Below are 19,634 nucleotides of genomic sequence, written 5' to 3' on the forward strand. Positions count from 1 at the left end.
TAGAAGATAATTTAAGAATCAGTTTATGCAAGGAGTATTTTCGTCTCTTAAGACGAAATGGTATTTTGGTAATCTCATAGTGCAATTAAATTTGCTGAGGTTGTTGCTTATGTTTAATTTAATATTAAAATTAAATATTTAAATATAAGTATGCATATATTTAAACGAATTATTACTATTAATTAAATGTTAATATATTTCATATATATATTAATTGATTTTAATAATAATAATAATTAATTAAAAATAAAATACCATAATGAGGGTGTTTGGATACAAGGGTGGATTAGGGTTGGAGTCCATGTCTATTTCTTATAGGAATAGGGTTTTAACACATGCACTATACAAGTGCAAGCTGTGTTAAAGAGAATAATTCATTCACCCAGATCTTGGCGTAATCAAAGTAATTGATGGGCAATAATTTTTTATTTTTCGTTGCTCCTGCTCATTGATTTATAGCACAAAGGATGCTCGACAATCTAAAAAAGCAACGAGACAACCCACAGTTGTGATAGTCGATGCCCCATTTTTGGAAGAAGAGTAGAATGCCCTTTTGCCCGCAAACTTTAAAGCACCGGATACGAAGTTCGATGACAAAGGCGACCCTTGGGACCATTGATGAGTGCTAGAAATGCATATATATTTAGTGATTTGGTAAGTTGATTATAGGGAATTCATGGTTTAATGCATTATATTGTATGAAATTCCTTGCATGTTTCTTTAACTTCAAGAATCATGGGTCTGTATGTGTTTTCAGGAATTCAGGTGCAAAATTCATGATTCTTACGTGCGCTGATGTTTGGACCATCGAGACACATTAGAGTGTGAATGAATCAAGACATGAAGAAGAAAAATTGGAACTTCGAGGTTGCATCGTGACACAAATCGACGCAATTCTAGTTGTGTCGCAACATAGATTTATGGTGCTGCAGCACAAATCGGCGAAACCCAGCGTATGCTGTGGCATGGAATCGTTTTTGTCGAAGCACAAATCGGCGGAAATCGCGCTGAGGTGCAGTTCAAGTAGAATGCAAAATATGCACATTTTCTGACCCAGATTTATTCCTTATATTAATTACAAAATTCCCTTGTAATAAACTATAAAAAGGCAACTTATTTCATTTTTTAGGTTTTCAAAACTTGGTAAACAATTGGCTAACTTGAAGAAGGGGTTTTTGAGAGGCAAGGAACAAAACCTTGATTTTTGTTGTTAATTCTTGATCCAAATGGTTATGGGTAAGATTGAGGTTTGTTTTCTTGTAATTGTGCAACTAAACCCTTATCTAGCGTATCCAATGTAGCCTAATTAGAATACTCTATGTTTTTAATCTAAGTTACTTGTTTAATCAATTCAATGCAATCTTAGTTTCATTCATTGTCGTTTATTCAATCTTTAATTGATGTTATTGTTTGATCATCTTTAATGTTGATTAATTGATTGTGTGAATCAAGGTTAGACTATACGCCCTAGCTAATCTTGAATAGCTCTTGTGATTGAATGGTTTGTGTCTGTACATATGCTTTGACAAATATAAATTGGTTTGTGAACTCTGGTACTCGTGGTCTTAATGGGTTGTTAGTAATTAGACTAGGCTACACGCCCTAGCTAGTTAGTGATGAAAACACTAGGTTAATCCCGAACGCCCTACATTAACACCTTAATTAAGTGAGTATCGACCCAAGGATGTGAATTGAGAAAGCAATAGTTAGATTATTGGCATAGAGTAGGATAAATACGGTGAAATTGGATACCTAGACCTTAGTCCATTTGATTCTCATCTGTTTTATTAGCATCTTTACTTTAATCGTTAATTTTAGTTATTTTACTGTTATTTTAGAATTATTAGTTAGTTGATTATTTTTGTTCACTTTATTTGCTTCACTTTATTCAATTAAACCCAATTCAAAATCAGGACTGATATAGTACAACCCATTAAGAACCCAAATTAACCCATACAAGGTTTAATTAGTTACTTGCGTTTGAAGGCCCCTTCAGATTATTTTTTATTTCTTTTCGCCAACCGATTCAAGATAGAATCGCTCCAATTAAGTCCACAAAAAAGCAAGGATGTTGATGCGTTGTTACTACAACATGCATAAACAGTAAGTGCACTAATCGCACAAAGTAATAAAGTGATGAGTGAGTATCGTTCCCACCAGGATAGTGTTACTAAGTACCGATTTTTCTAGTTTAAGTCCTAATTGAAGCAACAATAAATTGGATTGATGGAAAATTAACAAACTAAATACAAATTAACAAAATAGAAATGAATGATAATGAAATTAAAGCAAAACCCAACAACTTAACTAATTAAACAATGCTAAAAATTGCTAGGGTGTTGATTTCACCTAGATACGCTAACCCAATTCATAGAATCTATTATCCAAGTTCTAATTCCTTGATTGAAAATCGAATTCCCTAAGTTGTAAAACATACCTTCTCAGGCTACATTTCCCTACTTATCCCTATTAAGCTTCCGCACCCAATAAAATGAAGATTAATAGTTCAAAGTCTTTTAAGCTTTATGGAATTCTATCTAGATTTCATAGATCGATAAACCTATCTCTAGCATTTGCTTAATCTACGGTATTTATCCCAAGAGGCACAATCACAAATCACTTCTCAGTCTCATTGTGAACAACACACATTTGAATGGTGATCAAGCATCTAAAAGTCATTAAGCAAAGAGATAAACACTCAATCATGAAATTAAAACTCAAAGTAAATCAATTCATATAAATTTGAATCATTGTATCAAGGTTACATCAAACCCTAGCTAAACAACTTAGTTCATACTCAAAAACGAAATAAAATAACAAAAACAAACTGGATCAAGATTCATCATTGAAAAACAAGCAAAAGATGGAGAAATCTTCTCTAATTTGAAGCCCAAATCTTCAATAATCTTCTCCTTCCATGACTAGCCTCCCAAATGACGAACAGCTCTTTTTCTCTTCCTTTTGCTCTAATTATACCTCTCTCACTTAAGGATGAAGCCCTACCAAGCCAGAACGCGTCGTTTTATTTTTACATCTGATGCAGGTTTCCCCGCGGTGAAGCTTTTTCCTTGCTACGACGGAGACTTTCAGGCCAAATTGAGCATGATAGAGTCTAAGTCTGGAAAAGTGTTACATATGAATTGTAGCCCTTCATATCTCATCAGAATCAGCACATTTGAGGTCTACAACTCAAGTTATGGTAGAAATACTGATGCACGTCCAAGACGTTTTTTCTTCAGTTCCAGCGTACTTTTCACGACTTCAGCCAAGTTTTCACCCTTGTCTAGTCAGAATTAGGAAAAATCCAAAACATGAAAGTTGTAGCTCTTCTTCTTAGCTTTCCAAAGCTTCTAAATTCAGGTCATTCTAAGGTTTCAAGCTCAAGTTACACAATTTACGCTCAAAACTGTCATTTTGCTCAAAATCATCGTTTAGGCCTGCAAAGACAAATTAATAGAATTAGGTAGCAATTATGGCCCAAATTGTATGAAAAGTATCCAAATCCTATCAAAATTCAATGCAAAATCATAGTGTAAAATATGATTATCAAATACCCCACTTAAGATTTGCTCACCCTCAGCAAAAAGGAATAAAAATCAAAACAAAAAGAAAGATAAATACCTAGATTGAATTACAATGCAAGTCTAAAAAATTGTTGATAACTTATTACCAAAAAAAAAAAAAAAAAAAAAAAAAAAAAAGCTCAACACTCCAAGAAGTCATAAATTGAATTGACCATCTTTATCTATCGGTCCCCTGAGTAGGTAATCCCTACTTCAGTCCACCTTCCAACTTCTCGGATTATTTTATGCAGAAATGTAAAGTTTATCAAATGGTGGTAGACTCCATAAGCCTAAGTATCGAACTACTCTCCACTAATGTGGGCTAGACATTGCTAAGAATCAAAAGGTCTTTGCAAGCTTGTAACGTTAGACTTGGGTAGTGGGCTCCAAGGAAAATGAGAAGATAAACAAAGTAAGAGAACTCGGTTTTCCTCATGCAAACACTAAGAGCTACATCAATCTCCACTTTCTTTCTCAACCACCAATCAAAGTGTCAACCATTTTATAACCCTCAAACTTATGCATTTCTCTTATTTTTTTATTTTATTTTTTTATTTTGAATTGAACTAAAGAAATTCTTTCTTCTTCTTCTTCTTATTTATTTATTTATTTTTTTTTTGAAATTACAAATAATTACAACACCATTGAGGTCTATTGCCCCTTCTTCCTGCCCTTTTTGCAACCCCCAAACTTAAGATTTGCTCTATCAGTTATTCACACACCTCTCAAAGCTCTTTTGTGTCATACATTAGGTCCATAATTCTCCTAAAGGGTAGGATAAAGTGTTTAGGGTATAGGGAATGGACAATTTTTGGTTTGGAAGGAAAATAAGGCAATGATAATCTCATAAGGCTCAAATGGGTGACTAGGGAAAGATTCATTCATGGGTCGGCTGGAAAGGGTCAAACATTCCGAAAAATGTCTAAATCATTTCCTCAACAATGTCTAATCCTAGAATTTCGCCTCAAGCACTTCTTAACTAGGTTCTAGAGTCCACCAACATTATCAAGACTTCACCTAACCACATAAAATGTTTCTAAGCATGTCGAAAGAGTGAAAATGGTGGTTGAACCACTCAACGAACCTCAAGCTAAATCAAGTCAACCAACCTAAACTTGAAGCAATGTTTAACATTTTCCAAAAATAATATCCCAACAATTCTAGTTTCATCATAGACTTATGCAATTCATCTAGGCAACAACAACACAACACACACCAAACAAATAACAATAAAAGAACTTACAACAAAAGAAACACACAAACAAATTCTCAAAATTTTCCTACCCCCAAACTTAAAATGACATTGTCCCCAATGTCACATCATGCACATCAAGGAATAGAAAAACAAAAGTAAAGGTTACGAGATACTCCCCTAATTAATCCGTAAAGGCCGATTTTTGTGCAAAATCTTGGCATCCATTCCTTGGCTTCCTCATCATCATCATCTGTCAATCAATTGAAAATCTATGGTGCCAAATGTGTTAGACACCCTCACCGATTAATAAGATCTCAACCTTATTGAACTAAACCTAAAATCTAAACAAAAACAAATAAAGAGCTTAAAACTAGGAAATCAACATGAGTTCCTACTTACAAAACATAAAGAAATAAAAACAAAAACTAAAAAGAAAAGTGTTTCAGGCTTCAATCTTGTTCTACTTCTTCCTCTTCACACAACTCTCAAATTTGCTAAAAGAACTTCAACACAACAAACCCAACTTCCTCAACACCAAATTAAATCAAAATCAACAATTTCTACACTCCACAATCAACTCAATCCTCAACTTCTCAAACAACATCCACAATTAGCAAATTCAAGCAATTTTTCAGCAAAAACAGATCCACAATTGAAAGTGAACAAATAAATTGCACAAAAACTCTTAACCTTACCAAGCCTAAGCTTTCCAACCTTCAATTGCTCCAATTTCATTAAGAAAGCTCCAAATTTTCAAAACCTAAGGGTTGCTAAAAATTTCTTCAAAATGGTTTAAACCAGGGCAATTGAAAGGTGCATGATTGTTTAAAGAGGTAAGGGAGTGGAATGGTGGGAAGAAAATTCAATGAAAACTCTTTGGATTGAAGGTGGAAGTGTTTGGCTCTTAGATGTTCTTTGAAAGTTTTTCCAAAAAATTGAAAAATGACTGGAGTATATATGGGAAACAGACTTCGCCGTGGTGAATAGTAAAATTCACCACGGCGAAGTTCTTCATTCAATTGCAAACCCATTCGATGCCGCGACAAAGCAAATTTTCTCGCCGCGGCGAAAAATTCTAGTGTAAACATCGCTACGGCGAAAAACATACTTCGCCGTGGTGAAATTTCCTTAGCACAACTCCATGATACCGTTTATGCCGTGGCAAAGCAAATTGTTCGCTGCGGTGAAAAATTCCAGAGAGTACATCACCTCAGCGAAGAACAAACTTCGCCGCGACGAAGTCTGGAACTTTTCAAATTCCTTTTCTTGCAAAATGTACATCGCTGCAGTAAAGAAAAAGTTTTGCCACAGCGAAAACTAGAAATTTCCCGCTTCTCGCCTTAATTCGATAATTTACCTAAAACACCAAAAAGCACAAAATCAAAATCATTCTAAATCATCAGAAAACTAAACAAATTCAAAACAACAAACAAATTAAAACACTTGGATTGCCTCCCAAGAAGCGCTTGTTTATAGTCGGAAGCTCGACTTTCCCATGGTCCTTCGTCAATCCGGATCCTTGTGGGGTGCTTCACTTCCCATTGCCACCTTTTGGTATTTCCTTTGGAATTTCGAACATTCTCATAAGCATCTTTTTGGAACTTCAAATTCGTATATGCGTACTTGAGATGAGATGGTGATTGGTTTAGTCCAATGTTTGGAGTCTCTTCCAACACCAATTGTGACTTGTGCACATTTACACCAAATTCCTCAAATTGTTCCTTGCGAGGCGAGTTGCTTGGTTGAAATTCCCCTAAGTATCTTGCACACCTTTTTGCTTTGAGCTTTTCCTCTTCATTAATCTTGTCTTCATGTTCTTCCAACTTTTCTTCATTGTGAGGTTGCTCCAACACGATACCTCTTCTCAATGTTATGACATTTAATTGTTCTTTAGGATTTGTGACCATTATGCTTAGCAAAGAACCTTGAGATCTCTCTGTTAATTCTTCAACCAATTGCGCTACTTGAACCTCCAAATTTTGAATGGACACTCCTTGATTTCTGAAGTTTAAGCGAGTCTCATTCATAAATCTTGTGGTTTCTTGCATGAATTTCCCAAACATATCCTCCAATTTCGACATTCTTTGCTCACATGGTTGATGATTCACCACTGGTTGATGGTTTGGCACTGTCCTTTGATTTGATTGACTGCTTTGATTACTCAAGGACAAATTTGGGTGATTCCCCTAACCAAGATTGTAAGCGTTGGAAAATGGGTCATTTTGCAGCCTTTGTGAACAAATCATGTAATTCAGTTGCTCAGTTGTTGAGAAGAGTAACTGGTCTCCATCTTGGCATCCTACACTCCCATAGTTTCTTGCAAAAAATTCACAAGTTATAAAGGGTGAGTGAATAGAATTTACACTCATACCTCCCAATTGGCTTTGAAGTGATGCAATTTGTGTAGATAATGTGTCGAACACGTCGACTTCATGTAGACCCATTGTTCTCTTCGGCATTGCTCTCTCATTAGGTCTTTGGTAGTCATTGTTGGTCATCACCTCAAGCAATTCATAAGCCTCTTCTGGGGTCTTGTTATTTAAGGCTTTGCCTGTTGCCACATCTACCATCGTTTGAATATTTGTAGCAACCCATTGTAAAATGTTTGGACTTGTCCCCAAAACGGTAGACCATTATGTGGACATTTCCTTAACAACTCCGTGTACCTCTCCCAAGCTTCATATAGTGATTCATCGTTGCCTTGCACGAAAGAGGTAATGTCATTTCTCATACTTAAGACTATACAATATTTACGATTAACTAAAAAAAAAAATGAAATAAAAGCTTCAATTTAGCACTAGACTAGATACTATCAATATTAATAATCAACTATCCCCGGCAACGGCACCAAAAACTTGATGCGTTGTTACTACAACATGCATAAATAGCAAGTGCACTAGTCGCACAAAGTAATAAAGTTATGAGTGAGTATCGTTCCCACGAGGATAGTATTACTACGTACCGATTTCTCTAGTTTAAGTCCTAATTGAAGCAACAATAAATTGGATTGATGGAAAATTAACAAACTAAATACAAATTAACAAAATAGAAATGAATGATAATGAAATTAAAGCAAAACCCAACAACTTAACTAATTAAACAATGCTAAAAATTGCTAGGGTGTTGATTTCACCTAGATACGCTAACCCAATTCATAGAATCTATTATCCAAGTTCTAATTCCTTGATTGAAAATCGAATTCCCTAAGTTGTAAAACATACCTTCTCAGGCTACATTTCCCTACTTATCCCTATTAAGCTTCCGCACCCAATAAAATGAAGATTAATAGTTCAAAGTCTTTTAAGCTTTATGGAATTCTATCTAGATTTCATAGATCGATAAACCTATCTCTAGCATTTGCTTAATCTACGGTATTTATCCCAAGAGGCACAATCACAAATCACTTCTCAATCTCATTGTGAACAACACACATTTGAATGGTGATCAAGCATCTAAAAGTCATTAAGCAAAGAGATAAACACTCAATCATGAAATTAAAACTCAAAGTAAACCAATTCATATAAATTTGAATCATTGTATCAAGGTCACGTCAAACCCTAGCTAAACAACTCAGTTCATACTCAAAAACAAAATAAAATAACAAAAACCAACTGAATCAAGATTCATCATTGAAAAATAAGCAAAAGATGGAGAAATCTTCTCTAATTTGAAGCCCAAATCTTCAATAATCTTCTCCTTCCATGAGCTGCCTCCCAAATGACGAACCAAGCTCTTTTTCTCTTCCTTTTTGCTCTAATTTATACCTCTCTCACTTAAGGATGAAGCCCTACCAAGCCAGAACGCGTCGTTTTATTTTTACATCTGATGCAGATTTCGCCGCGGCGAAGCTTTTTCCTTGCTGCGGCGAGGACTTTCAGGCCAAATTTGAGCATGATAGAGTCTAAGTCTGGAAAAGTGTTAAACATATGAATTGTAGCCCTTTCAATTATCTCGTTCAAGAATCAGCACAATCTGAGGTCTACAGCTCAAGTTATGGTAAAAATACTGAAGCACGTCCAAAGACGTTTTTTCTTTAGTTCCGGCGTACTTTTCACGATTTCAAGCCAAGTTTTCACCCTTGTCTAGTCAGAATTAGGAAAAATCCAAAACATGAAAGTTTTAGCTCTTCTTCTTAGCTTTCCAAAGCTTCTAAATTCAGGTCATTCCGAGTTTTCAAGCTCAAGGTACACAATTTACGCTCAAAACTGTCATTTATGCTCAAAATCATCGTTTAGGCCTGCAAAGACAAATTAATAGAATTAGGTAGCAATTATGGCCCAAACTGTATGAAAAGCATCATAAATCCTATCAAAATTCAATGCAAAATCATAGTGTAAAATATGATTATTAGATGTCTAATCCACAATCAACGTATTTGCTTGACACTCTGTTTGCAAGCTGTTGAATGAAAAATTGAGAGAGAAATTCTTTCTCAAAATGTGGAGGGTGGCTAGGGTTTTGGTTCGGGAGAAAAATATGGACTATATTTAATTTCTCCTAAACCCTTTCTTTTATAGTGGGGAATATTCCTAAACCTAAATTGGAATAGGATTATTCTTACTCCACTTTTGGAATAACCAATAAATAAATATATTAATATTTATTTCCCTTTTAGTATTTTATTAATATATATTTAATCTATATTTCATTCAATTAAATATAAATATATATACTACACATTTAATATGAATGTTTTAAATTAATATTAACATGCTCTATAATTTAGCTAAAATTATTTCAATATAAATATTGAACATTGGCAATGACCTCAACAAATTTAATTGCACAGAAAAATTACCAAAATACCCATTTCATTTAAAAGATGAAATTACCCTTCCATCTTTATTCTCAATAAAACTGCCTTTAATGTATGTGACCTATAGGCTCTTTATTATGTTGGTAGTGACCGGATCCATAATTAAGCATCAACTAATTAGTGTTCTGTACACCAATCAAGATTGGCCTCTAGCAAGGCATCATGATTACCCAACAAATAAAGATTCAGCGAAGATGCTACCTTTTAACAGTATGATTACCGTGCTATTCAAATCATTTTATTATCCTTTATCTAATTAAGGTCTGAAGTATGTAAGTAGTGTCAACTTAAATAAATTTGCCTTGATATGTTTATATTCGGTTGTCAAATCAATGACCATATAAAATTGGATTTGAGCATCGACTTGATTCCATTATGGCCACAAATTTTGCAGTCGTAGTTCCTAACCAAATATCTTAGTGAGATAATTTCTCCTGTAACCAGGAGTGATGAATCCTTTGTTGATCTACCATAGCCATAGTGTACTTCTCGATGCAACCAATGACTAACATATTGATAACCCTAAATAAGACTATGTTAGGCTAGTGTCAAATTAAATCAATAATTACACACGGTGCTTTGGTGATCTCAAGTCGAAGGATCACATACACCACCATCTGTTAGAGGATATATTCCACAGACACTGGCATTACCATCTTGTGTGGAATCCTCTAGTAGGTTGGTCCAGTGAACTTGTCATTAACAAGCACCCATGCAATGTACCAGGTTGTTACCTAACAACCTTGACATGTGAGAACTGTCACTACCTTTCGGTAGAGTCCTTCAACGCTATGATAGCCTTATTGTATAATCCATGCCCTTGTTCAAATTAACACTGGGGCTACAGACAGTTCTAGAATGCTCACCATATGTGATCATAAGGTTCTCACAATTAAGATTTAAAATACTTAATTCCCTCATCATAGTTCAACCGTTCTAAGGACATATATCAATTTATATATGAATATAAAAATGAATGCTATGATATAGAATTTATGCCTTTATTGATATTCAATAATATTATTACAACAGTCTAATATTATTGGCTCTAGTGCAACTATCCTAATAGTTTTAGGTGTCGTTGTCGGGGAATTGAAAATTAGTCAATTTTCTTTGATAACTTGTGCTTTAATTTTGTTATTTTGATCTTTACTTTTTTTTTTGTTTTATTTTTATTTGGATTACCTTTTTGTTCCTATTGTCTTTGGTGTGTTAGTTCTTGAATGCAAGGTCGCCAATCTTTGGATGAAGAAGTGTTTCCTTACTTTGATAGAGTGAATTTGATTGGTAGGAAGAGAAGGGAACCAGAGATTTCTTAAGATTCATTTGAATCAAATTCTGAATTTGAAGAAGAAATGGCCAACATACCTCGTCCTATGAAGGAGTACGCATGTCCTACCATTGGAACGTCGCCTTCTTGCATAGTCATAAGTACCGCCGCAAGGAATTATGAGTTGAAGAACATTCACTTTTAGATGCCTCCTTCATTTCATGGAATAGCCACAGAGGATCCTTTAACTTTCATTCGTGATTTTTACTAAACTGTTCAAACTTTTCCTTTGAAAAATTTAAATGAAGATCAATTGCAGTTGAGATGCTTTCCATACATGCTGAAGGATATAGCAAAGAGTTGGTTCATGTCTTTGACACCACTTCACTCACCACCTGGGATACAATTTACAACAAGTTCATAGGTAAATTCTACTCTCATACAAAGACTATTGAACTACGAGGTAAAATAGCCGCTTTCTCTCAAATTGAAGGTGAACCATTCCATGAAGCCTGGGAACATTTTAAATTGCTTTTAGTTCAATATCCACACCATAGATTTCCTTTAGAATTGTTGAATCAATTTTTCTATGATGGACTGACATAGGCTTGTTAAGCCACAGTTGATAATGCTACAAGTAGTGCCATGGGCGAAAAGACTGCACAAGAGACTTACGGGTTGTATAAGATGCTTGGAGCCAATTCATGGCAGAAAAGTGTTAGAGGAAAATCAAAAGGAATTTATGAAGTAAGTGCTAACACTGAGTTGGCAATGCAAGTGTCTAAGTTGACCAGGCAAATGAAGACCATGTGCAACATGATGAAGGGAAAAGGGTAGAGAGGTTCTAAAGTGGTATGTGCTATTTATGGTAATGTTGGTCATACGACTAATGTTTGTCCTTCTAGTGAGAATTTTCCAGAATTTGTGGAACAAGCCAACATGATGAATTCTTAACAATCAAAGTCCGCATAATCCTTTTTCAAACACTTACAATCCTAGTTAAAGAAATCATCCCAATTTTTCTTGGAGAAATAATCAGCAACAAGGGATTTATGATCACAATATGCAATAGCAAAAGCCTTTATAGGAAGAAACACTAAATAACTTTATTTAAGTGTCTCAAAAGACCAATCAGAACTTTGAACAGAGATTCCAACAGCATGATGCATCCATAAGGAAGATGGAGGTTCAAATATGACAAATAGCAGAAGCATTACAAGGCCATGTTCCTAGGAAACTACCAAGCCAACCTGAGCAAGCAAATGCAATCACAGTTCTATGAAGTGGTAAGGTAATTAACAAGGAGATTAATTCTAAAACTAATGAGCCTTTAATTAATCATGTAGGGAAAGACAGAACTGGGGAGAAGCAACCGAGTGCACCCATTCAGAGTGAAGATATTGATTCTCCATATGTTCCACCTAAGCCCTATGTTCCTTCTATGCCTTTTCCGAGTCGTTTGACTAAAAGCAAATGGGATAAGTCGTTTTCTGACATTTATGATATTTAATCTAAGGTTAATGTGAACTTACCCTTGCTTGACATGATTAGGAACTTGCTGGCATACGCAAAGTTTTTCAAGGAGCTGAACACACGAAAGCGTAAGTATGAGCCTTATGAGAAAGTTCTGATTTCTAAGACAGTGAGTGCAGTGTTGCAAAGTAGATTACCACCTAAATTTAAAGATCCTGGGAATTTTATTATCAACGTTACTGTTGGTAATAAAAAGGAAAAGCCAGCCATGTTGGATTTGGGTGCAAGCATCAACTTTATGTCGTATTCAATGTATCAGTAGTTGGGATTGGGAGAACTAAAACCTACAACAATGACCTTGCAATTAGTCAATCGTTCAATGAATTATCCAAGAGGTATTGTTGAAGATATTTTAGTTCAAGGTGATAAACTAATTATTCTTACAGATTTTGTGGTGTTAGATATAGAGAGACGTCAGACCATAGTAGTGAGTTGCTTATTTTGCTAGGGCGTCCTTTCATTGCCACAACAAAGACAATCATTGACATTCAGAATGGGAAACTAAAAATGACATTTCTTGATCAAACTGTGGAATTTTTAGTTTTTAATTCTCTGTCTTCACCTTCTAAAGCTAATGAGTGTTTTCTTGTTGATTCTTTGGACCCAATTACTTTTTCTCGTTTTTTGTAGCATGAGATAGAAGAGAAATTGGAGTTAGCTTGGATTGCCGAAGACAGTGAATTTAATGATGGAGAGGCAAAGGTGTATTTAGAGGCCATTGATGGCACAATACCAAGGACGTCTAATGTAGAGTTGAGGATGCCTCCTTGATCGATAAGACCGAGCATTCTATCTAGCTTAGACGTTAAACAAGCGCTTCTTGGGAGGCAACTCGAGTTTTTTATTCATGTTCCTGTTTTATTTTTGTTTGTTTTATTTTTATTATTTTATTTCATTAAGTGTTTTGTTTAAATTGTTTGTTTATTGCTTTCATTTATGTTTTTGGTTTTTGTATAAACTTTATTTACTACAGTTGTTGATTTCATATCTTTCTTGCTTTTTGTTTATTTCCATTTCCACAAACTCATGATGATTAACAGACAACATGGATTCTATTCCAAAGACACCATGTGTTCATTTTTTTGTGTTGATAGATGTTCATGTTGATTACAGGATGTGCATTCAATGAAGTTACTTTCGGTACTTTACGACTTGTTAATCAAGGGGGGTAACTTGTTTCTTTCCCTTTACCTCTTCTTTGTTTTGATGGCTACATTGGGGACAATGTAGGATTTAGGTTGGGGTGGGGAAGTTATGAAATATGCCTGTAATTTTTTTTTTTTAGTTTGTGGGAATTTGTGTTTCCTAGATTACTTTATATGTCTATGATATAACAAGATTGGAATGAGATGTAGAGTCTAGAAGAAGTTAGCTTTTACCCTAATTTGGGAATTATTTTGGATGTTGTTTTTGTTGTAGTTTGAAACTCTCAGGAATATGGTTTGTTTGGTTCGTTAGTTCTAGCATTTAGAGATGTTTTGTGTGTAATCTTCCTATGACATTATGAGATCCCCCAAATTCTAGAACCTATTTGATGGCCACTTGAGGCAAAATCCTAGACAACGCATAATTTATGAAATGACTTAGGCTCTTTTTGGATAGTTTGTACTTTTCAAGCTAACCCTATATTATTTTATCCTTAGTCACCCCTTTGTGCTTATACTGAATATATTAGCCTTGATTTTCTTTCTTTTATCCCTTAATAACCTGTCCTGTATAACCTTTAAACACATTTTCCTACCTATGATATCTTTTAAGAGGATTTAATCTAAATTTATGAAAGTCAAAAGGTGTGTGGCTTAGAGTAATGTTATAAAATTTTGAAGGTGTTCGAAAGAACGGGTTGGGGATTGTTGTGTGTTGTGATTATCAGGGATAAAAAGAGAAATTTGGTATTATTCATGCTTCCTAAAATTCTGGTTTTAATTAGCATTAAAAAAAAAAAAAAATTATGAAAAGGGTACATATTTGATTGTGGTTGGGAAGAGTGATGCAATAAAATAAAGGTTTAAGGGTTTGAGAGAATGAGTTGTTTTAAGTGATCATGCTCTTTAAAGGTAAGATTATTCCTCTTAATTGCTTGAATCTTTTACATTCTTTCATAACCCAATACCTTAGCCTAATGTTACAAGCTTATTAAATCCTAATGATCTTAAGTTGTGTGTTTGTTCTATATTAGTGGAGAGTGATCTGAAAAGTAGACCTATGGAGTTATGTTTTTAGAGTTTTCATATTTATGGGATCAAAATTTTTTCCTTATGGAAGTTGCATATGGAACTACCTCTAGGGCTAGGATTAGTGGATTGTGGAATTGACTAGTGTGAGAGAGTTGAGAATGAAGGTGAAACTGATATTTAGGGTGTTCTTAGATGTGAGTAATGATTGCTTATTCTGTTGACTATATGTGTATGCGATGTATGAGACACATCTATTGATTAATCTGGGAAATTTTTGTCTTGTAAATATGCGTGTTAGGACTTATAGGATGTTTGTGGGTAACATCACTGTAAACCCTCACGAGACTATAACTCGCCCACTATGGGGACCTACGGGTTTCAAGGCTTATTGCATACGCTAAATGTAATCATGAAAACCTATGGAAGTGGTTTAGTTTAAGATAGTTTAGTTAGGATTAGATTTTATTTTAGATCGCTTTAATTGCTAGGGCCTAGCAATAATCTAGTTGGGGGTTGTGATCAGTGTCAAAAATGCATATATATTTAGTGATTTGGTGAGTTTGATTAATGCATTATTTTGTATGGAATTCCTTGCATGTTTCTTTATCTTCAAGAATCACGGGGTTGTATGTGTTTTCAGAAATTTAGATGCAAAATTGATTATTCATACGTGCACTGATGTTCGAACCATCGGGACACATTAGAGTGCGAATGAATCAAAACATGAAGATGAAAAATTGGAACTTCAAGGTTGCACTGCGACATAATTTTCTTATGCCATGGCACAAATCAACGCAATTCTAGTTGGTTGTGGCATAGATTTATGGCATCGTGGCACAAATCGGCAAAACCCAGTGCACACCGCGGCGTGATTCATCCTGTGCCACGGTGTGGAATGGTTTTTGTCGAAGCACAAATCGGCAGAAATCACACCGAGGCGTAGTTCAAGTAGAATGCAAAATATGCGCATTTTCCAACCTTGATTTGCCTTATATTAATTACAAAAATGTCCTTACCTATAAAAAACTATAAAAGGGAAACTTATTTCATTTTTTAGGTATTCAAACTTTGTAAAAAATTGGGTAGGGGTTTTTGGGAGCCAAGGAACAAAACCTTGATTTTTGTTGTTAATTCTTGATCTAAATGGTTATGGGTAAGATTAAGGTTTGTTTTCTTGTAATTATGTGTAACTAACCGCTTATCTAGTGTATCCTATGTAGCCTAATTAGAATACTCTATATTTTTAATCTAAGTTATTTGTTTAATCAATTCAATGCAATCTTAGTTTCATTCATTGTTGTTTATTCAATCTTTAATCAATGTTATAGCTTGATCATTTTTAATATTGATTAATTGATTGTGTAAGTCAAGTTTAGACTAAATAGAGCAGCAGCTTTCTCCACCAACTTGATCCATTGTTCTGCTAATACTGGATCATTAGTGCGCTAAATTCTGGAGGCTGATGTTTACTTGAGAGGCCATAAATCGGTTCAATCTGCTTTGGAAGAACCATTGCTTTTGAGGTACTCGTCCCTATTGCTTGACTTGGTACCACATTGGTTGTCATTGTTGTCATCGGAGTACTTGTACTTTTCGATGGGGTTCTCCTTAAAGCTCTATTAACAACCTCCTGGATCATATGCTCCAATGTTACAACATCTAAACCCAGAGCGCTTGAAGTAGCAGTTGCTGGGTTAAGAGCTTTAGGTGCAGTTGGAACATCTTGTGCATTCGAAGCATCACTACGACCTGGACCTATTCTCCTTGTTTTCCTCATATTTATTCCCTATCATAGTCACATATATAACGTTAATCATCTAAATCAATCCTTACATAAAATTAGGTAAACATACTTACAGCGATTGGACAACCAAAGCTGCAAAACTTTACATGAGGGATACTGTCATCAACTCTCATAAATGCATGACTCTGCAGTAGAAAACATCTTAAAACACCCCTTTTTAAAGTAACAAATTAATTTACATATCTTAGCACTCTTTTTGCAGCTTTGATGTGTGTTTCCTTGGGCTGATTCATAAACTTGGACAACAAACTTGTAGCAAACATGATATCAGGTCCTGTTGCTGTTAGGTACAACAAGCAGCCAACCAAGCTCCTATAATGCCCTTCATCAACACTTTCTACATCATCATCCTTTGACAACTTTTGATTAGGAACCAATGGAATGTCCACTGATTTGCAATTCTCCATATTGAATTTCCTTAAAACTTCGATTGCATACTTCTCTTGTTTAACAAAAATTCCAGCTGAGCTTTGATAAACCTGCATCCTAAGAAAGTAAGCCATTTCACCTAAATCTGTCATCTCAAACTCATCAAACATGGATTTCTTGAATTCCTCCAGCTGAGTTGGTTTGCTCCCTATCACAAGTAGGTCATCAACATAAAAGGAGATAATCAACACATCTTCATCAATCTCTCTTAACATACAATGTGTGCTCATTTGGACTTCTTACAAAATCCAAACTCAATAAGCGATCATTGATCCTGCTGTACCAGACACTTGATACCTGTTTCAGGCCATACAAGGCCTTCTTTAGGAGATAAACTTTATCTTCTTTTCCCTTGATTTTGTACCCTTCCGGCTGTTCAATATATATCTCCTCATTCAGTCATCCATTGAGGAAGGCTGATTTGATGTCTAACTGAAAATTTTTCCATGCAAACTAAGATGCCACTACAAGTAACAACCTGATTGTGTCACGCCTTGCAACTGGTGCAAAGTATCTAGGAAGTCAACTTCATACTATTGAGCAAAACCTTTGACAACCAGCCTAGCTTTGTGCTTAAAGACTGAGCCATCCGGTTTGAGTTTCTTCTTGAAAATCCATTTAACTTGAATTACTTTTTTGTTTTGAGGTCTGTCAACCAGGTTCCAAGTTTGGTTCTTCTCAATCATTACCAGCTCCTCCTTCATGGCAGCTCTCCAAACCTCTGATTTTGTTGCTTCAAAGTAACATGTTGGGTCAAGTGAAGCCATGTTAAATCTCTCATAAACCTCAACTAAAGGTCTGGTATCTCTAACCGAGAGTTCTTATTTTATATCACTCTCATCATCCTCAATAATCTGATCACTTGTAACTTCTGTCCATTTTGGTCTTGTCTCCACATCAGCTCTATTTTTTTCCCAATTCCAAACTCCATCCTCATCTATTTTGACATCCCTGGAAATCTAAATTTTTTTGGTTTCTGGAACATACACTCTATAGGCTCTGGATTGACTACTGTAACCAATAAAAATGTCAATTAAGGCCTTCTCATCCAGCTTGGATCTTTTTACTGCTGGAACCAAAATGTAACATATGCTTCCAAATACTTTTGGCCTATCTACTACTGGTTTAACTCCATACCAGGCTTCATAAGGTGTTTTGCTATCTAAGGCTTTTGTGGGAAGCCTATTGAGCAGGAACACTACTGTGTTGACAGCTTTTGCCCAAAAATTCTTTGGCAACCTCTTCTCTGCCACCATACACCTTGCCATCTCTATAATTGATATGTTCTTCCTCTCACTGACTCCATTTTGTTGTGGAGTGTAGAGGTCACTGTATTGATGCCTAATTCTAGCTTCCTTGCTTCAAACTCTTGAGAAGTATCTGTACCATTATCACTTCTTAAGATTTTTATAGTTTTTCCAGTTTGGTTTTCCACCAATTGCTTAAACTGCTTAAATACAATAGCAACCTCTCCTTTTTGCTTCAAAAAATACACCCAACACATCATGGACCAATTATCTATAAACAATACAGAATACCTACTTCCACTCAATGACAAGGTTTCCATAGGACCACACACGCCTGTATGAATGATCTGGAGTTTTTCAGCTGCTCTCTAGGCTTGGTTTACAGGGAAAGACTACCTACTCAACTTGCCAAGTTGACAAGCTGGACATACAGTTTTACTCTCCTCTATTTCGGGCAAATTCTGGACCAATTTCTTGTCTGAATTTCCTTGAGACCTTGATGATGAAAGTGAACAAGTCTCATGTGCCATTTCTCAAACTCATCTACCCTTACATTAAAAGCTCTATTTTCTGTTCTTTTTAGTTCTTTTAAGCTTAATGGGAAAGCTTTTCCCCACCATTTTAACTTTCATCAACTCACACCCCTTATTATCTAAAATTTGACAGATTTGATTCTCAAAATGCAAGACATAATTCTTTTCTAACATTTGTCCTACACTTAAAAAACTTTGACTAATTTCGAGTGCATAGAGTACATTGGAAATGAGTTGTGTACTTATAGAGGTTTGGACTGCAACATCTCCCTTTCCCTTTGCTTCAACATAGTCACCATTTGCAATCTTGATCCTGGACCGATGTGTTGGATTTAATTTGACAAAATCCTACAGGTGTGGTGTCATATTGTTTGTACATCCATTGTCAACCAGACAGCCTTTATAGCTTGTTGGTGTTGCACTATAGGAGGCTACAAACAGCTGTTCTGTCCCTTGTTCAAGTTGTTGATCATCTGTCACCTGCGCTTGCTGTTGGGGTTGCTCTCCTTTGTTCTTGCAAACCCTCTCCATATGGCCTAAACCAGCATCTTTTCTCAGAATGCCCCTTCCTTTTACAGTGAGAGCAAGGTGGATATTCCTTCATCCCACCTGGTTTTCCCCGTTGACCATTGCTCATTTCTTTCCCCTTCTTATCACCTACATATCTCATATTGTTCCCTTGAATTGATTTGCTTTTGTGAGTTGCCATCATTGCGCCTTCACCTACATCTTCTTGCCTCAAGAGCCTTCTTTACTCTTGTGCTTGCAGCACATGAACCAACTCTGTAAGAGTAACCTGCCCCATATCCCTTGAGTCTTCAAGAGAGGAGATTTTGGACTCAAATCTTTCAAGAAAGCTTACCAAGACTTTCCCCACCACTCTCTTATCTGTTAACTCCAGTTCTAGCAGCCTTATTTTGTTGACAACACTCATCAACCTATCAGCATAATCCTTAACCTTCTCTGATTCTTGCATCCTTTGCATCTCAAACTCTCTTCTTAAATTTAGCACCTGCATGTTCCTTGTTGTGTTACTTCCCATATATTCCTCTCTCAACTTGTCCCAT

The 19,634-nt window shown here is 35.5% G+C and overlaps 1 protein-coding gene and 2 non-coding genes across 3 annotated transcripts; 1 reads left to right on the forward strand and 2 right to left on the reverse strand.

Moving 5' to 3' along the window:
- The first annotated feature begins 7,385 nt into the window (after positions 1-7,385).
- Positions 7,386-7,492, forward strand: LOC116140387. The gene has a single exon (XR_004129618.1). It is a non-coding gene; the product is annotated as a small nucleolar RNA R71 (small nucleolar RNA).
- A 3,805-nt stretch (positions 7,493-11,297) lies between these two features.
- On the reverse strand, positions 11,298-11,404 carry LOC116140388. Its single transcript, XR_004129619.1, has one exon. It is a non-coding gene; the product is annotated as a small nucleolar RNA R71 (small nucleolar RNA).
- A 4,573-nt stretch (positions 11,405-15,977) lies between these two features.
- LOC116140369 (uncharacterized mitochondrial protein AtMg00810-like) lies at positions 15,978-17,554 on the reverse strand. Its single transcript, XM_031426013.1, has 3 exons — positions 17,335-17,554; positions 16,538-16,935; positions 15,978-16,340 (listed from the first exon to the last, which is right to left on the reverse strand). The coding sequence occupies exons 1-3, from the start codon at positions 17,552-17,554 to the stop codon at positions 15,978-15,980; spliced, it is 981 nt and encodes a 326-aa protein (XP_031281873.1).
- Between the last annotated feature and the right edge of the window lie 2,080 nt (positions 17,555-19,634).

This window comes from Pistacia vera, unplaced genomic scaffold (assembly GCF_008641045.1).
Source record: "Pistacia vera cultivar Batoury unplaced genomic scaffold, PisVer_v2 Contig371, whole genome shotgun sequence".
Lineage (NCBI taxonomy): Eukaryota > Viridiplantae > Streptophyta > Magnoliopsida > Sapindales > Anacardiaceae > Pistacia > Pistacia vera.